This window comes from Osmerus mordax, chromosome 21 (genome assembly GCF_038355195.1).
Source record: "Osmerus mordax isolate fOsmMor3 chromosome 21, fOsmMor3.pri, whole genome shotgun sequence".
Taxonomy (NCBI): domain Eukaryota; kingdom Metazoa; phylum Chordata; class Actinopteri; order Osmeriformes; family Osmeridae; genus Osmerus; species Osmerus mordax.
The window spans coordinates 5882007-5900970 of record NC_090070.1 but is presented as its reverse complement, the minus strand read 5'-3'; the positions used below and the strand labels follow the sequence as shown (position 1 = coordinate 5900970).

The 18964-nt window shown below is 42.1% G+C and overlaps 1 protein-coding gene across 1 annotated transcript; it reads right to left on the bottom strand.

The window, feature by feature from the left end:
- Positions 1 to 697: 697 nt before the first annotated feature.
- Positions 698 to 6877, bottom strand: LOC136965702 (protein NLRC5-like). The gene is made up of 11 exons (XM_067259895.1): positions 6834 to 6877; positions 4539 to 4997; positions 3910 to 4368; positions 3466 to 3729; positions 3081 to 3335; positions 2586 to 2834; positions 2228 to 2488; positions 1697 to 2032; positions 1180 to 1443; positions 966 to 1049; positions 698 to 824 (listed from the first exon to the last, which is right to left on the bottom strand). The coding sequence occupies exons 2-11, from the start codon at positions 4952 to 4954 to the stop codon at positions 761 to 763; spliced, it is 2652 nt and encodes an 883-aa protein (XP_067115996.1). The 5' UTR covers positions 4955 to 4997; positions 6834 to 6877; the 3' UTR covers positions 698 to 760.
- Between the last annotated feature and the right edge of the window lie 12087 nt (positions 6878 to 18964).

Here is an 18964-nt window from a genome sequence, read left to right as displayed (position 1 = left end):
CAAGTAAAATTATTTTTATTTTAACCATTTTTACAAGCAATGTCACAGAAGGCTTTACAGATGCCCATAGATTCTCGCAAACCTTTTTGTAAGGGTTTTTAACCATCAGGTGGCTGAGCGGTGAGGGAATCGGGTTAGTAATCCGAAGGTTGCCAGTTCGATTCCCGGTCATGCCAACTGACGTTGTGTCCTTGGGCAAGGCACTTCACCCTACTTGCCTCGGGGGAATGTCCCTGTACTTACTGTAAGTCGCTCTGGATAAGAGCGTCTGCTAAATGTAAATGTAAATGTAAATCTTAAAACCCTAAAGGAAAACTCCCTGAAACTTACTGTTGTGACACATATTCATATCATTATAAGCAACTAAGGGAATTAACAATGTTTTTACAGTGATTAAAGTTACATTGTGACTAATAAACCATATAAATATGTTATGCTGGTGGTTATACTTTTTCAGTATTCACCTAATATAGGTATTATACATTGCACAAAATAATTATTGTTTCAAGTAGTTTCTTGTCTTTTTTGTAGCACCTCACATTTGACACCTTTTGAAAGAGGACGCAACTACAATTTTTATGAAAGGGAATTAAATATATTTCCCAAATAGTCACAAAGGTGCAACTATCGTCTTAAGAGTTCCACAGTGCCCCCTAGTTCCCCTACTATCCCTTTAATAAGGGTTTGGGGTAAGGGAGTACGCAAAGAGATATTTTCCCGGCGGTTCTTCAGTATAAACAACCTGATTCTAGTTGGATCATCAGATCTCAAACCTCTTGTCTGTCAGGAAGGGCTCTTTGTCCAGAATCCTGTTATTGAAGAGCCTGTGGAGCAAGGTGCAGTATTCAGAATTTGAGAACAGATGCCTTTTTCCTTTCGAATGAAGAAAATAATAAGTTATGATATCCCCAATGCAGCTATGTTAAAATGAGAACACAAAAACACACAAATGTAAAAATGCTCACCGCACAGCACTAATGGAGCTGTTGATGGAGACCAGTTGGATTATTCTGTCTGATAGAGCATCAGTAATGTCATTGTGACTCAGGCTAAAATACAGAGGGGTGGGGGGGGGGGGGGGGGGGGTGGAGAGGAAGAGAGAGAGAGACGGAACAGTCTTGATATGAAGCATGAAAGACATGACCAAACACATACACACACCCACTCCAGAACACTCACTCCAGGACTTGTGCTTTGTGCAGGTGTGGAAGCAGGAGCTCCAGGTGCTGGTCTGTAAGTTGGCAGTGACTCAAGTCCAGTTCAGACAAGCCCTCAGAATGTTCCAGAACCAGGGCCAGAGACCCACAGGCCCTCTGGTCCAGCCTGGTCTCACTGAGGTCCAGCTCCCTACCCAGGGCACCACAGAGGGAATCAGCATAGCGTGGGGATGACGCCCCTGTGACACACTCCTCCATTAGCCGGAGCAACAAGGCTTTACTGGTACTGAGGAGAGGGAACACAGAGATACATCAACGTAGAACCTGTCTGTGTAGTCAAAGGAATTAAAAATACTACTGTGAAACATTTGGTTAAACATCACTGAAATACAGTCCAAAATGTTAATGAGGTAGCTTGGCCCATACAGAGATGTAGATTAAACATGTTTTTAAATGAATTGGACATATCATGGAGGTGAAGTTCTGTGTAGCGTTTCAACACCTTGACGGGTAATAACACCTCAGTCTGTTTCTCTCACCTGAGCTTGGTCATTCTCAGAATGGGAAGCAGCTCCCTCAGGGCTGCGTCCTCCACCTCACAGTCTTTCAGGATGAGCTGAGGCTGGGTGTGTGTTGGGAGGGAGGGGTAGCTGTCTCTCAGGACGGCGGAGAGGTTCCTGCAGTCCCCAACACTCACACACAGAGGGTCTCCTCCCTCCTGTTCAGACAGATCCACAGAGGAGCAGGACAGATCCAGCCTGAACTGCAGAGTCCTGAGCAGTTCTGCTGACAGAGATGCTGATGCTGCTGCCCCCTGCTGGACAGGAGAGGCAGCGCTACAGCAGAGGAAAGTCAGCAGTAGCCTCCTGTCAACACTGGTAGGTTGTAAGACACACAAGGAGACATGTTAGAACAGCTTACTGTAACACCATTTTCTAATGAATGTGTTATGAAAAAATATATATAAATTGAAAGAGATTAAAATTATTTTTTGCAAACATGAAATCTGATTTGATTTGAAACATAAACGTGTAGTGAGTATTTTGGTCCAGCAGTGCCATATTACTGACTTGAGATGCGAGACTCTGTCCAGAAGAGGCAGGATTCCTTCTATCGCCCCCGTTGGTACGGAGGTCCAGAGCAGCTTGAGTTTGACTCTGGCACGGCTGTGTTGGAGGGTGAAGCAGAGAGCAGCACAGTCCACAGTGTTCAGCTCTCTGGTGTTCAGGTTGATAACATGGTTTACTGACCACAACAAACTGGACACACGGTCACTGGCACGACTTGCATACATCTGTCTGATGGTTGACAACATAAAGCTGGTACTGGGCCTGGGGACAGAAAAAACAGGTATCATTGGATTCTTTCTATACATTAAAAAGCATAAAAATATTGATGTTGATTCAAATATCAACAAATATCCCCTACCTCTTAATAACAATCCTGTCTAGAATGCATAGAAGATCTGAGGTGTTCTTCTCTGAGAGCTTGAGCTTCCTAAGGTCCACCTGAAGTTTGATGTTCTGGGTTGAATTTTGCATCAAATAGAGAAGAACTTCCCAGTCCAGAGAGCAGGTCAGGTCTCTACCAAGCTTCTCCAGGAACGACCGAGTCAGCTGCTTGTCCTGAGCTTCATACACAACTACAGCCAGATGCTGCACAGCTTCGGAACACAGTCTGAAAAATACAAGAACATCAACAAACTAACGTGAAGGAAAGGGAGACTTTCATTACACTAAGCAAAGCAAAAGTACCTTATCAAACATACAATGTGAATAAATGGCTCAGTTTACAATATATGACATACTGTATGGGCATACAACATACAGGAAACATGTTGAACTACAATATTGTTTTGAATGAATGGATGGATGTCGCCCATATAAGGGATTATTATATAATAATGGCTCTGCGTGTTGTTACCTGAGAGTCAGAGGGCCGTGGTGGTCCAGCAGTGTGAGGAGAGAGTGAGGATGGATGGAGAACTGAGTCAGGTCCAAACACTGAACTGACCAGAGTCTCAACAGGGACGACACACTGTTCACAGCCATGGACAGAGCTGCTTCTGACAGCCATACTTTGTCTAACACCAGGGAGAGCTCCTTAATGGTCACTTGAGAAGCAAGTATACCTGTCCTCACCAGTCTGGACAGGTGGACTGCCATGGACCCATTCAGTCTGGAAGATTTACAATAATTTACCATGAGTGATCATGCTGGACACTTATTTTTGGCTTGCAAGCACAGAACAAACAATGTCTCCAACTTCCTGTATAGAGAATAAGTGTTACATCCTGTGTCATACATACCTGAGCTTGTGTAACCGTGCTACGTGTGTGAGGAGAAGTCCAGCTCCTTTGAGAGATATCTCGCTCGGGGTTAGGGTGAGATCCACTGTGGAGGCACAGAGGCCCAGGACCCTCCCTAGAGACCTGCAGGTTTGTCTGGGTAACTTTCCTCTCAGCAGCAGGGAGAAGTTCAAGGCCTGGGCGAGAGGGACCAGCTTCTGGGCCTCCTCTCTGGACCTCACAGGGATGGTTTCACACACATGCTGGAAGAATTCAGCTTCACAGCTGAAACAGGACAACATTTTCAGTGGAATTAAAGCACAATATGTGAAACTTGTATTCAGTGTTTTAAATTTTACATTTCAAAACACGAATCAGGCTTAGAAACTTATCATCACTTCTTTATTCTCTCAGGAAATTACAAATGTTGATAAAACAGACACATTATAATGAAAACACACAAACCTGAGCTGTGAGATGTAGGGCAAACACTGGAGGAAACTCCTCACTTCACTTTCTTCATTTGACCAGCCCCTCAGCTCGACTGGTTTTTTATCTGGTTGGAGTTTCAGCACTTCTAGGAGGATGGAGGCTTTTCTCTCTGAGAGGTTTATGAACCAGTCTGCAGGAGCAGCTGACTGGTAAACTGACTGTAATGCTGGTAGGACACTCCTGCCTGTTTGAGTCTCATAGTCCTTCACTTTGGAGTACAGGTCCAGCAGGAAGGTAGATTTACCATAATCATCATCATCATCATCATAATAATCCGCCATGTCCCTGAAGGGGAAAGTCTCATAACTGCACACTGATGACAGCAGCTTCAGGGTCTTCTCTCCTGTCTGCTCCTCCCACTGTGCTGCTTGAGACAGGAGATCCACCAGGAACTCAATGGATTTTTCCTTTTCATCCCAGTATGTAGGAAAACTGCAACATGGACAGCACAAACAAATTCAAGTATATTATGAAAATGCACTATATTAACAAACTCTAATTTAGTCAATGGGGTTAAGCATACTATTAGGAAATTATGACAGAATCCTGAAAAAGGTGAGAGAAAGAATATGAAAAATGATCGGACATGAAAACCAACTCACCCGAGCTGTGAGATGTAGGGCAGACACTGTAGGAAACTCTTCACTTCACTCTCTTCATCTGACCAGTTCCACAGATCTACTCGTTTCTTCTCTGGTTGGAGTTTCAGCACTTCTAGGAGGAGGGAGGCTTTTGTCTCTGAGAGGTTTATGTACCAGACTGCAGGAGCAGCTGACTGGTAAACTGACTGTAATGCTGGTAGGACACTCCTGCCTGTTTGAGTCTCATAGTCCTTCACTTTGGAGTACAGGTCCAGCAGGAAGGTAGATTTATAATAATAATCATCATCATCATCATAATAATCCGCCATGTCCCTGAAGGGGAAAGTCTCATAACTGCACACTGATGACAGCAGCTTCAGGGTCTTCTCTCCTGTCTGCTCCTCCCACTGTGCTGCTTGAGACAGGAGATCCACCATGATCTCAATGGCTTTTTCCTGTCCAGCCCAGTATGTAGGAAAACTGCAACATGGACAGCACAAACAAATTCAAGTATATTATGAAAATGCACTATATTAACAAACTCTAATTTAGTCAATGGGGTTAAGCATACTATTTGGAAATTATGACAGAATCCTGAAAAATGTGAGAGAAAGAATATGAAAAATGATCAGATATGAACATAAAAACCAACTCACCAGAGGTGTGAGATGTAGGGCAGACACTGAAGTAAACTCCTCACTTCACTCTCTTCATCTGACCAGCCCCTCAGCTTTACTGGTTTCTTCTCTGGTTGGAGTTTCAGCACTTCTAGGAGGATGGAGGCTTTTGTCTCTGAGAGGTCTATGAACCAGGCTGCAGGAGCAGCTGACTGGTAAACTGACTGTAATGCTGGAAGGACACTCCTGCCTGTTTGAGTCTCATAGTCCTTCACATGGGAGTACAGGTCCAGCAGGAAGTCAGATTTCTGGTTGTGATATGTAATTGATAGTGACAGTATTCTCCCAATGTTTGTCTCTATGATCTCTCTCTCACGGATAGTTGCTTGTACACATAAATTCAGAAGAAATATCTTCTCCCTCTTCTTCCACCCTTCAGGAGATATTTTCTGATCCTGTAATGGTGTGAATCTGGAAAAACAGTTACACTTTTGAAGAAAAAATATGACAAGTGAACACATAATGAGCAAAGCTAGTTCAGGCATGGCACTCAGACAGTGCACCTCATTATGCTCATGAACTACACCTGTGTTAACCTGATTCAAGCCCATTGGCCCTTGTCAGATATGGCAGCATTATTTTGCCTCACAGATACTCATACACCTACTCTCGGCTGTTGTATTACTGTGCTGCTGACACCCTCCACTCTCCCCTTCTCCCCCATGTGTTGTCTGTATGTTACTATATCCATCAGGGGGGATTATTACTCTATTTGCTCCCTGCCTCATATTCTATGTATGTTGCCTGCTATGCTAGAGGCAGGGAGTGCTTCCCCCAGATACATCCACTCCACCAAAGTCAAACCTATTTCCATGTCTATTGTTATCAATACAGTCTCAAATCAAATCATGTGAATGTCCTGACGGAACTCTCGCTATCACTTCATGACAAAGTTATGTACTACAAGTAATTCTGAACAGATTGGTACATTGAAAGAAAAAACGAACAAAGATTTGAACCCAAAAAACATCAGGCTATGTTGTTAAATTGGGTTATATAAGGTCTACTGACTAACCTGAGCTGTGAGATGTATGGCAGACACTGGAGGAAACTGCTCACTTCACTTTCTTCATCTGACCAGCTCCTCAGCTCTACTGGTTTCTTCTCTGGTTGGAGTTTCAGCACTTCTAGGAGGATGGAGGCTTTTCTCTCTGAGAGGTCTATGAACCAGACTGCAGGAGCAGCTGACTGGTAAACTGACTGTAATGCTGGTAGGACACTCCTGCCTGTTTGAGTCTCATAGTCATTCACATGGGAGTACAGGTCCAGCAGGAAGTCAGATTTCTGGTTGTGGTATAGAGTTGACAGTGACAGTATTCTCCCAATTGTTGGTTCTATGATCTCTCTCTCATAGAGAGCTGCTTGCAGACATAAACTCAGTAGAAATGTCTTCTCTTTCATCTTCCACTCTTCATGAGACATTCCCTGATCTTGTGATGGTGTAAATCTGCCAAAACAGTCCAAAACGAAAATGACAATTGAACAATACTCTCATTCTCACATCATGACAAAGTTATGTTCTAAATGTAATTTTGCACATACTGGTACACAGAAATGAAAGTTTGTAAAGAGAGTTGCACCACTATGATTGCTTAAACAAGTTGTTAACTGACTTGGATTACAATGTTTACTCACTAACCTGAGCTGTGAGATGTAGGGCAGACACTGGAGGAAACTGCTCACTTCACTTTCTTCATCTGACCAGCTCCTCAGCTCTACTGGTTTCTTCTCTGGTTGGAGTTTCAGCACTTCTAGGAGGATGGAGGCTTTTCTCTCTGAGAGGTCTATGAACCAGACTGCAGGAGCAGCTGACTGGTAAACTGACTGTAATGCTGGTAGGACACTCCTGCCTGTTTGAGTCTCATAGTCATTCACATGGGAGTACAGGTCCAGCAGGAAGTCAGATTTCTGGTTGTGGTATAGAGTTGACAGTGACAGTATTCTCCCAATTGTTGGTTCTATGATCTCTCTCTCATAGAGAGCTGCTTGCAGACATAAACTCAGTAGAAATGTCTTCTCTTTCATCTTCCACTCTTCATGAGACATTCCCTGATCTTGTGATGGTGTAAATCTGCCAAAACAGTCCAAAACGAAAATGACAATTGAACAATACTCTCATTCTCACATCATGACAAAGTTATGTTCTAAATGTAATTTTGCACATACTGGTACACAGAAATGAAAGTTTGTAAAGAGAGTTGCACCACTATGATTGCTTAAACAAGTTGTTAACTGACTTGGATTACAATGTTTACTCACTAACCTGAGCTGTGAGATGTAGGGCAGACACTGGAGGAAACTGCTCACTTCACTTTCTTCATCTGACCAGCTCCTCAGCTCTACTGGTTTCTTCTCTGGTTGGAGTTTCAGCACTTCTAGGAGGATGGAGGCTTTTCTCTCTGAGAGGTTTATGAACCAGACTGCAGGAGCAGCTGACTGGTAAACTGACTGTAATGCTGCAAGGACACTCCTGCCTGTTTGAGTCTCATAGTCCTTCACATGGGAGTACAGGTCCAGCAGGAAGTCAGATTTCTGGTTGTGGTATAGAGTTGACAGTGACAGTATTCTCCCAATTGTTGGTTCTATGATCTCTCTCTCATAGAGAGCTGCTTGCAGACATAAACTCAGTACAAATGTCTTCTCTTTCATCTTCCACTCTTCATGAGACATTCCCTGATCTTGTGATGGTGTAAATCTGCCAAAACAGTCCAAAACGAAAATGACAATTGAACAATACTCTCATTCTCACATCATGACAAAGTTATGTTCTAAATGTAATTTTGCACATACTGGTACACAGAAAGGAAAGTTTGTAAAGACAATTGCACCACTATGATTGCTTAAACAAGTTGTTAACTGACTTGGATTACAATGTTTACTCACTAACCTGAGCTGTGAGATGTAGGGCAGACACTGGAGGAAATTCCTCACTTCACTCTCTTCATCTGACCAGCCCCTCAGACCTACTTGTTTCTTCTCTGGTTGGAGTTTCAGCACTTCTAGGAGGATGGAGGCTTTTCTCTCTGAGAGGTTTATGCACCAGACTGCAGGAGCAACTGACTGGTAAACTGACTGTAATGCTGGAAGGACACTCCTGCCTGTTTGAGTCTCATAGTCCTTCACATGGGAGTACAGGTCCAGCAGGAAGTCAGATTTCTGGTGGTGGTATAGAGTTGTCAGTGACAGTATTTCCTTAATTGTTGTTTCTATGATTTCGCTCTCATGGAGAGCTGCTTGCAGACATAAATTCAATAGATATGTCTTCTTCTTCTTCTTCCACTCTTCAGGAGACATTTCCTGATCCTGTGATGGTGTGAATCTGTAAAAACAGTCAAAAATGAAAATGACAAGCGAACAATACTCTCATTATCACTCCATGACAAAGTTATGTTCTAAATGTAATTCTGCACAGAATGGTACATAGATGGGAAAGTTTGAAAAGAAAGTTGACCAACTATTATTGTTGAGACAAGTTGTTAAATTACTTGGATTACAAGGTCTACTGACTAACCTGATCTGTGAGATGTAGGGCAGACACTGGAGGAAACTCCTCACTTCACTCTCTTCATCTGACCAGCCCATCAGCTCTACTGTTTTCTTTCCTGGTTGGAGTTGCAGCACTTCTCGGAGGAGGGAAGCCTTTCTCTCTGAGAGGTCTATGGACCAGACTGCAGGAGCTGACTGGTAAAGTGGTTGAAGTGCTTGAAGGATATTTCTACCTTTCCGACTCATATCGCTTCTTGCCTGTAAGTACAGGTCTAGAAGGATGTCATATCTCTCGGTGTGATAAATAGAGAACAGGGCAAGCAGTGTGTTTACCGCTCTCTGGAACATCTCTGTTGAATATGGTGCCACTTTTAGGCACAGATCTAGTAGAAGTTTCTTCTGTTTTCTCAACAAATATGTTGGTGATTGCTCCTGTCCTGAAGTAAAACTGAAAATAACAAGACTGTTAAAAGCAACAAGAAAAATGTCATGGACTGAAAGTATAAGTTCAACTTTTGGAGTATAAGTCATTTTATTTGACACTGTTTGCATGGTCCATCTCCAATCCCTGTTTCTTACTTTGCATCCCCTTTGTGGCCCCATTCTTGTAGTGTTGTTATCAGTTAATATCAGTAAATTCCCACGCTTGGGGTATCCTTGATTTCCTTTGTCCCGCCCTGTTATTATTCACTGTCTCACACACACACCAGTTTGGGCGTGAATTGACTGTTGCACTTCTCCTCGACACTCGGCCCACCATGCAAATAGTGTCAAATAGAATTATTCCTAAAAAAGGGCCCTTTTCTTCCCTTCTGCGTAGCCTGCCTGACCCAAACCAAACCTGTTGTTGACCTATCTACAAAACAATATATAAGTATCAACCATCCTAACTTTAGGAAAAGGGTGAAATGTACACCCATGGGATTCTTATCTATCCCTCCGCCAGAGGGAAGGGAATATGCAGGGCAGAGCACAGTACAAAAACGCACATGGAATATTTTAAGTAACTAAGAATTCTCTCTAAACAAAAAAGTATCGACAAAACACTTCGCCAAACAACACACTCTTTACGCACAACATGACAGACATTTCTAGCAAAGGTGGGCAGCTGGCAGACCAATTGAGTAGGAAAACCGACAACCTTGAACAAACAACAAAGAACAAAGAAAACAAGCAACGCAAATGACTAAAAAGGACAGGGGACATAACACAGTGGCTGTGGAAATATGATCATACCTGAGAGAGTTGATATGAGTCAAACACTGTAAAATGGTGCAGATGAGATCTTCACTGAGAGGAGTGCTGTGGTCCCAGTGCAGACAGAGGTTTACCCTCTCTGGACTCTGCTTCATAACAGCTCCAGCTCTCTCAAATACTCTTTGTTTACCAACGGCTGGAAGATGCAATTCATTTTTACAGTGACCCAGTAAGCCAATGAAGTCCCTTTCGGCCTCACAGCCCAATAAAGTTGTCCAGAGGTGACACAGCATTGAGGGGTCAGCCCTATAATCACATTTTAAAAGGTTAGAAGTTGTATGGATGGATGAATGTTGATGGTATCCAACTTTTACTTTATCACTCAGGATTCAGGCAACCAATATTATACTATGCTATTATACTGCAATAAATTATGCACAGCAAAGAAGCATTTTGGGTAGGAGGGAAAGTTATAGTTTGGTGAACACTTTTTTCTTATTGTTTAATAATGCTTTTTGTTTTACACTGCGGCCAACCATTTTAACCTGTTTGCATGGTCCATCTCCAATCCCTGTTTCTTACTTTGCATCCCCTTTGTGGCCCCATTCTTGTAGTGTTGTTATCAGTTAATATCAGTAAATTCCCACGCTTGGGGTATCCTTGATTTCCTTTGTCCCGCCCTGTTATTATTCACTGTCTCACACACACACCAGTTTGGGCGTGAATTGACTGTTGCACTTCTCCTCGACACTCGGCCCACCATGCAAATAGTGTCAAATAGAATTATTCCTAAAAAAGGGCCCTTTTCTTCCCTTCTGCGTAGCCTGCCTGACCCAAACCAAACCTGTTGTTGACCTATCTACAAAACAATATATAAGTATCAACCATCCTAACTTTAGGAAAAGGGTTACCTACATGTGAAATGTACACCCATGGGATTCTTATCTATCCCTCCGCCAGAGGGAAGGGAATATGCAGGGCAGAGCACAGTACAAAAACGCACATGGAATATTTTAAGTAACTAAGAATTCTCTCTAAACAAAAAAGTATCGACAAAACACTTTGCCAAACAACACACTCTTTACGCACAACATGACAGACATTTCTAGCAAAGGTGGGCAGCTGGCAGACCAATTGAGTAGGAAAACCGATAACCTTGAACAAACAACAAAGAACAAAGAAAACAAGCAACGCAAATGACTAAAAAGGACAGGGGACATAACACAGTGGCTGTGGAAATATGATCATACCTGAGAGAGTTGATATGAGTCAAACACTGTAAAATGGTGCAGATGAGATCTTCACTGAGAGGAGTGCTGTGGTCCCAGTGCAGACAGAGGTTTACCCTCTCTGGACTCTGCTTCATAACAGCTCCAGCTCTCTCAAATACTCTTTGTTTACCAACGGCTGGAAGATGCAATTCATTTTTACAGTGACCCAGTAAGCCAATGAAGTCCCTTTCGGCCTCACAGCCCAATAAAGTTGTCCAGAGGTGACACAGCATTGAGGGGTCAGCCCTATAATCACATTTTAAAAGGTTAGAAGTTGTATGGATGGAGGAATGTTGATGGTATCCAACTTTTACTTTATCACTCAGGATTCAGGCAACCAATATTATACTATGCTATGCTATTATACTGCAATAAATTATGCACAGCAAAGAAGCATTTTGGGTAGGAGGGAAAGTTATAGTTTGGTGAACACTTTTTTCTTATTGTTTAATAATGCTTTTTGTTTTACACTGCGGCCAACCATTTAATATAAAGACTCACCCAAGAGATTCAACATTCCGCAGACAGCCAAGTAACAGCTTATGGCCCTGGTCTGACACAGTGCACTCTTTCAAATCCAGCCTTACTTTTCTTTCTCTGCACTGATTGATCACATAGGCCACCGTACAACAATAATGAGGATCCAGATGCTCTCCACTCAGGTCGAGCTGATAGTCCAGCTTGTCCAATAGAAGCAGACAGGCCTCAGTGGATTGAGATTCATACAGACACTGGCATAGAAACTGGAGATCCCTTTCAGGCCATGACTCTTCATGATTTGCCTGGTCTTGGTTTGATTGGAGAGGAACAAATGTGTCCACCAGTTTCTTAATGAACCAATCTGCCGTCATCATGATTTTTTCAGCTGGTACCAGACACTTTAACATTTTAGTGTGGTTTGCATTCAGAAGTCCACACAAGAAAGGAACTATGTGTTTCATATGTTTCCTCTCCTCAGTCAGGCACTCCTGAAGGACCACAGTGATGTTGTCTGGATTCTGTAACAGCCAAAGAGCAGCAAAAAATTCCTGTACCGTGTAGTGAAGAAATGTCGAAAAGATTTCCATAGCTGTGGGTGCATCCCTAACAATGATAGCTCTCAAAAAAGCAAACTGGACATTGCTTTCTTCACAACCCAGTTCTGTAAAAGTCACCATCTTCTGTTGTGTTGCTGTAAAAGCGATTTCTGCCAAAGACATTATGTTTTCTTTATTCACAGTGACACATTTATCCAGGTGCCTTAAGGATTTGTCACAATGTTTTTGGATGCAGTGGCGTAGGATGTTGATGTACATCTCTGTTACTGTGCACAGAGGTTTAAAAACTTGTGTGCAGAAAAAAATACACGTAACAACCATAAACGCATACATTGGGACATGGCAGAGACTGAACAACTCCAGGTTGCTTAAAACACTGCTCAGGGACTCTGGCTCGGCACTCAGCATCATTTTCAAGTACATTCGGATGGACTCATCACTGAAGCCTTTCACCTCCACTCTCAGAGTAGACCACTCTGACAGGACATCTTCTGATTCAACTTCTGGTCGACATGTGATCACTATCTTAGCGTCACACAGGAGGTGCTTCTCAACAAGTCTCTTTACCACTGAGGGAGAAGACAGATCTGTGAGACCATCAAATATGATGATGACGTTTTCAGAGTTCGCCTCAATATCCGCTAACACTTCTGTCTTATTTTTTTCCGGCTTACAATACAGGTCAAAGAGAAGACTTTCCAAAGTCATGGGATTTGTGATGCGTGACATCTCTCTCATGTCAAAGTAAAACATGTAATCCAGTTCTTTTGAATCTGTCTCAGTCCAGAGGTTTAACATTTGATGGGTGACAGTTGTCTTTCCAATTCCAGGTTTTCCAACCACAAGAATTTTGTTCTGACGTGTCTTCTGCAGATCCTCTGGTGATGTTTCCTGATTGTCCACAGGAATGTAGGTTTTCAGCTTTTTGGGACGAGTTTTCTTGCTTTTTTTGCTTTTCATCTTAATTTTTGAGTGAGCTGAATTCTCATGCGTGTCTAATACAAGAGGAGTGTAGTAAGACAGAGCTGCTTTATTTCGATTTGGTAGCATGCGACACACCTTTTTTAATGCTTCTTCTTGGATATTCAGAGCTTTTGATTTCAGTTGTGCCTGATATATGTGACAGGGTTTTGAGCCTATATTAAATTTTAAAAAAAAGAACACAACATATATAATAAATGTCATTAACTAATGAAATGTTACACTGATTATACTGTGTTGTATCAACCATATACTGTAGCTACTGGGTTAAAAATCTGCGTAGTTGTATTTATACAAACATTTATTATACCATCAACCAGCTGACACTGCCAAGGACAAGAGCAGACTGCAGCGTATCATCCGCACTGCTGAGAAGGTGATCGGCTGCAATCTGCCTACCCTCGAGGACCTGCACACCTCGAGGACCCTGAGGCGTGCGAGGAAGATTGTGGCCGACCCCTCCCACCCTGGTCACTCCCTGTTCCAGCTACTCCCCTCTGGCAGAAGGCTGCGGTCCATCAGGACCAAAACCTCACGCCATAATAACAGTTTCTTTCCATCTGCTACTGGCCTCTTCAACAAGGCCAAGGACTCCCATTGACATTCATTCACTTATTTAACTATTATAAGTCCATCTAATGGCAATTCAGTATGCATTAGCCACTTTATCTTAGTATCCGATTGCACTATGTTGACCATTCACGCTGCTCATTCTATTGTTGTATTCTTAGATAGTTTAGTTCTTAGAAATAGTTAAAATTGTGTACTTTTACATAATTTAAGATCTGTATAGGTTTAGTGTTTTGCACCTCCCTGCCACAGTAAATTCCGTGTTTGTATAACATACATGGCGAATAAACCGAATTCTGATTCTGATTCTGATTATTCTATGGATATATTAGCATGTGTTGAATATGTCAGACATAACACTATTACAACTCAACAACTTACCCAGTGAATAGTTGGTTTGAAGGTCTGTGTCTTCTCTGAATGAGAAGCAGCTGATCCAGTAATGTAGGTCAAACTCTTCACTGTCCTGAGATGGACCAGTCTGCTCAAATGGTCGCTCCAAGGTCCTCTTGCTCGTAATGTCAATAATCTTCAGGAGCTCATAGCATGCTGCCTCTCCTCTAATTGTGACCCGGTCCAGTATTTCTCGGGTTTTGCCAAAGTCGTCACATTGTGCATTGATCTTACTGACATCTTCCTCAATGAGAACTTCGCGCTGGTACAGGTTTTCCACAATAACAGACACATTTTTGAGTTTCCCCACCAGACGACTTCTGGCATTACGTATGTATTGTTCAGCTGATTGGTTAGTACAAGCCATGTTACTCTCCTCCAGTCACACAGCATCTCTGTAAATACGAGGTAAAATTAAGAGTAGCCTATCCCAAACAAACACACTAACGTAGCCAAAACATGAGGCTTCCTGTGCGGTCCGCAACTTGGACTGTGCAAAGCGGAGCACGTGCTCCATACACTATTTTACAGGCTAAACGTTATTAAATTATATAAACAAATTAATTATTTGACTACCTTTGTTGTGCTTCGCTGGAAATAAGTCAGTAGCCAATGTTATGATGTGACTCGACTTATTGCCAGTTTGTGAGCAAGCATCTTGACACTTTTACTTTTACTTTCGACAAACTTCTACCTTCCGCTGCTTCTAAGCATAATTCGGCATACCCGTCTCCCCTCCCTAGACCTAGGTGCGCCGCTTGGAGAGGCCGAGCCTTCATATGCTGAATTTGATAACTTATGGCATTGAAATTTATTTCATGAAATAGGGTAAATAGGGAAAGTTTAAGACATTTGCTGTGTGGACTGTTTTTGTGACAGTGGTAGGCTATATTCAAGTTTGAAACAGGGTGAATCAGCCTGTAGTGACTGTAATTTAGAACCGCATGAGTAGACTATATTTTAGTCACCTAAATAACTAATTCAAAAGTAAGAAAGCATTGAATAATTGGTTTAAATCTAAAAAATAAATTGGCCAATTTAATTTAATTTCGCCAAAACACTTGCACTGTATGGAGGACCAAACCTGACATAATTAAAAATAAATGAATAAATAAATGTATCAATAAATGTATTTATACATTAAAAAATACAAATATATATAAATAAATGTATGAAAAAATATTAATTACGTATTTATTTACATGGCCATTTATTTCTGTATTTTTTTTGTATTCATTTATTTCTTTACTCATGTATTTCTGTATTTATTTATTACTGTGTTCATTTATTTAAGGATAAGAGCGTCTGCTAAATGACTAAATGTAAATTTCTGAATTTCCTTGTCCTTAAAGATCCTGTAAAGTGGACCTGGAAATGAGTTTTAAGTTCGCCACACCACAGAATAATGTGTTATTAACTACCCATCCAAATTCGAATGAAAAAATAACACCGACAAGTATGTTAAATTAGGCTTGAAATCGTGAAAAAATCAGCAGTCTTCTCTTCTTGAGACTGGGGGGGCGTGTCGCCTGAACGAGCTGAAGCTCCGCCCCTCGCTGCCTAGTGCCTACCTCCGACCCAGATAATGGACGCTATGTCAAGCCGAACAAAACCGTATAGAATTAGAATTTATTTGTTCAATGAGTGAAACATACAGATGCATATAAATGAAATGTTCCCCTGAGCTGTAAAAGTAAAAATGGACACCAGAGACAGCAGACAGTGAGCTCTCCAACTAGGCTACTTCTCACACATTAGCTACCATTTCACCAAAATACCATCATTCTACACCGAGTAGCCTAATATCAAGTTAGCGGTTTGCACTAATTATAGCAGAGATACCTCTGGAAAAGTTATCTAGTATAATTATAACAAGCACACAGAACTGAGTGATGAACTGCTGGCGGCGGTGGATGGTCCAGGTGCGACCGGAGGATGAACAGCCGGGGGGGGGCGATGCTCGGTATGGCTCCGCACTGCAAGAGAAGCCGTGTGTTGGTGAACCCCGTCTGTCTCTGGTCCATGTTAAAACTGTCCGCCGTGAAATGGTCAGTGGCGCTGTGATCTGACGTAGATGGGGCGAAATGACGTATATAGGGCATTTTTTGACTCCACCCATTAAAACCTGATCTGAAAACGGAAGAAAAACTGTTCGTCGGTCTAACTCCACATTTCAGTGCGAAAAAGTTTTAGCGCTTTGCACATGCTTTCAGGCTCTCATTTCACACATATATATATAATGTACTTAGAAGCAAAACATGGAATTTACTTTACAGGATCTTTAAGCTATTGAGGTAAGCTGTCAATCAATGTATGTCACGGTGTCACCTTAACTCCATTGGTTGATCGGTATCAGAGTGCCATTCGGGATGCGCGCGCAATGTGGCTGCAGAAAACCGGAAAGGATAGCCTTTATAATGGCTAGAGAAGAACACAGATTATACAAATAGTTCGATTTAAAAAGACCAAAAAGGTTGAGGAGGACAGCCTTTAAGAGAGAAAGTGATTCCCCATTGATCTGTCACATCAGAATTTTGATTTGGGTTACGAAAGTCTTGAAATTTGAATGAGAATGTTGCCCGGTAGACCGCATAGTCTTAGGCGGCAGCCATGTCTTCACGTCATGTCACAAAGTTCATAATTTTACAGTTTTACAGTCAATTCTACACCTAAAAAGTCGAGCAGGGCAGCTTTCAAGAGATATGGGAATTCTGCTTTTAGCCAGCTGGTCCGAGATCTGAGTGAGACTGCGTCCCAGTTAGCCTACACTGTTTTGACGTCGTTAGCCTCAGTCAGACTCGGGTCGCTCACTGGCAGTGTGCACAATGTTGTATTTCACTCCATTCTACACTATAAACGTCAGGGAGGACTGCCTTTTGTAGATGCTAGCCTGCTGAAGATAGCCACCCTTACAAAAAAGAAGTATACTTCAAGTTTATTTTGTAAGTATACTTAGTATAAAAAGTATACTATTATCATGTTACTTAAAGTATACTAGCAGTGTACTTATTCATATACTATTTTTGTACTTATTTATATACTATTTTTGTACTAAGTAAACTGAATTGGCCCACTTTTTAGGTCACTTTAAAGTACACTTATAGTGTATTTCAAGGTTTACTTTTGAATACTCTAAAGTAGCCTGTGTAGTGCACTTTCAGTTCATCAAGTATACTTCCTAAAGTACTTCAAAGTATACTTTGGAATACTCTAAAGTAGCCTGTGTAGTGCACTTTCAGTTCATAAAGTATACTTCCTAAAGTACTTAAAAGTATACCTTGGAATACTCTAAAGCAGGGATTGCCAAAGTGTGGTGCGCGCATCCCTGGGGGTGCGTGAGCTGCCTCTAGGGGGTGCGCGAGAGGAAAAATGTAATGGTGGTATAATGGTGTAATAATTAATATGAATTATTACGACAGTACGAGCGTTCTGATTGGCTAATGGGTAGTCATGCCAGCCGTTTATTGCCCTCCTCGCCGGTCTGAGACGGATCCGAACCAATTATTTGTTTGGAAACATTCGGGATGCGCTCGCAGCATGGTGGCAGAAAACCGGGAAAAGATAGCCTTTATAACGGCTAGAGAATTACACGGATTATATAAATAGTTCGATTTTAAAATACCAAAAATGTCGAGGACAGCCTTTCTGAGAGAAAGCGATTCCACATTGATCTGTCACATCAGAATTTTGATTTGGGGCACGAAAGTCTCAAAACTTGAGTGATGTCGCCCGGTAGACCGCATAGTGTTAAGCCCAATTTATACTTAGGTCGCAGACACTTTTGAAAAGGTCGCCGACAGAAATGACGTCTCGGTCGACACTTTTAACCGTCGCTTGAAAGTGTCGCCTACCAGGAGAAATTTCTACTGGCGCTGATGTCGTCACATAGTGTCGCGCAAGTATGATTGGCTAGATAGACGGCACGCGTCGTTGATTTCATTGTTTTGAATTTTCAGTGAACACTCAACAGCTGTTTAAGATGGAAGGAATAAAGGAGAGATTGGCGGAGCAAGTTAGAACATATCCACACCTTTATAATGCCTCTCAAAATTAGCTACAGCCATTTTCTCGATCGATCACCTAGGCTACAAAGCGTAAACATTGTAACCATAGCTATGAATGTAACGGTAAAATGATTCTGTTTACGTCACGCGAACCTTGAGCACAGGCGACTGTTTGCCGAAGTATAAATGCAGCAGCCTGAGCGACACTTTTTTTTTTTTCGTCGGCGACCATTTCAAAAGTGTCGGCGACATAAGTATAAATAGGGCTTTAGGCGGCAGCCATATGTCATGTCACAAAGTTCATCATTTTACAGTTTTACAGTCAGTCCTACATCAAAAAAAGTCGAGCAGGGCAGCTTTCAAGAGATATGGGAATTCTGCTTTTAGCCAGCTGGTCCGATTATTTTTGTGATTTGAGTAAAACTGGCAATCTGAGTGAGACTGCGTCCCCGTTACAGTACTGTTTTGACGTTAGCCTCAGTCAGACTCGGGTCGCTCACTGGCAGTGTGCACAATGTTGTATGTCACTCCGGAGGACTGCCTTTGGTATATATACGAGCCTGCTGAAGATAGCCAGAATCTCGGATGTATTTAACCAAGCCTGTTTCATTCATCATTCAGCTTTGGATAAAAGCGTCTGCTAAATGAATAAATGTAAATCATTTGCCTGAGAAAGCGACCTCCGTTACTAGCTAGCCAGGCTAGTTTTGCCCGTTTCACTCCTCAGGCTATTACAAGATTGGCACGTGACTTGAGCATATAAATTGATGTGTTCCTGTCAAATAAATATTTCTCTCGTTTCTCTCCCATGAGAGCTAGTTCAGAAAACGT

What these genes read in the sequence shown, in the direction of transcription:
- LOC136965702 (XM_067259895.1), bottom strand. Translation starts at nt 4,954, where the DNA reads ATGGTGGATCTCCTGTCTCAAGCAGCACAGTGGGAGGAGCAGACAGGA. An exon ending in CACAAAGCACAAGTCCTGGA is followed by an intron (nt 1,050 to 1,179) that starts GTGAGTGTTCTG and finishes TCTGTATTTTAG; the next exon opens with CCTGAGTCACAATGACATTA. An exon ending in AGCTCCATTAGTGCTGTGCG is followed by an intron (nt 825 to 965) that starts GTGAGCATTTTT and finishes CTTGCTCCACAG; the next exon opens with GCTCTTCAATAACAGGATTC.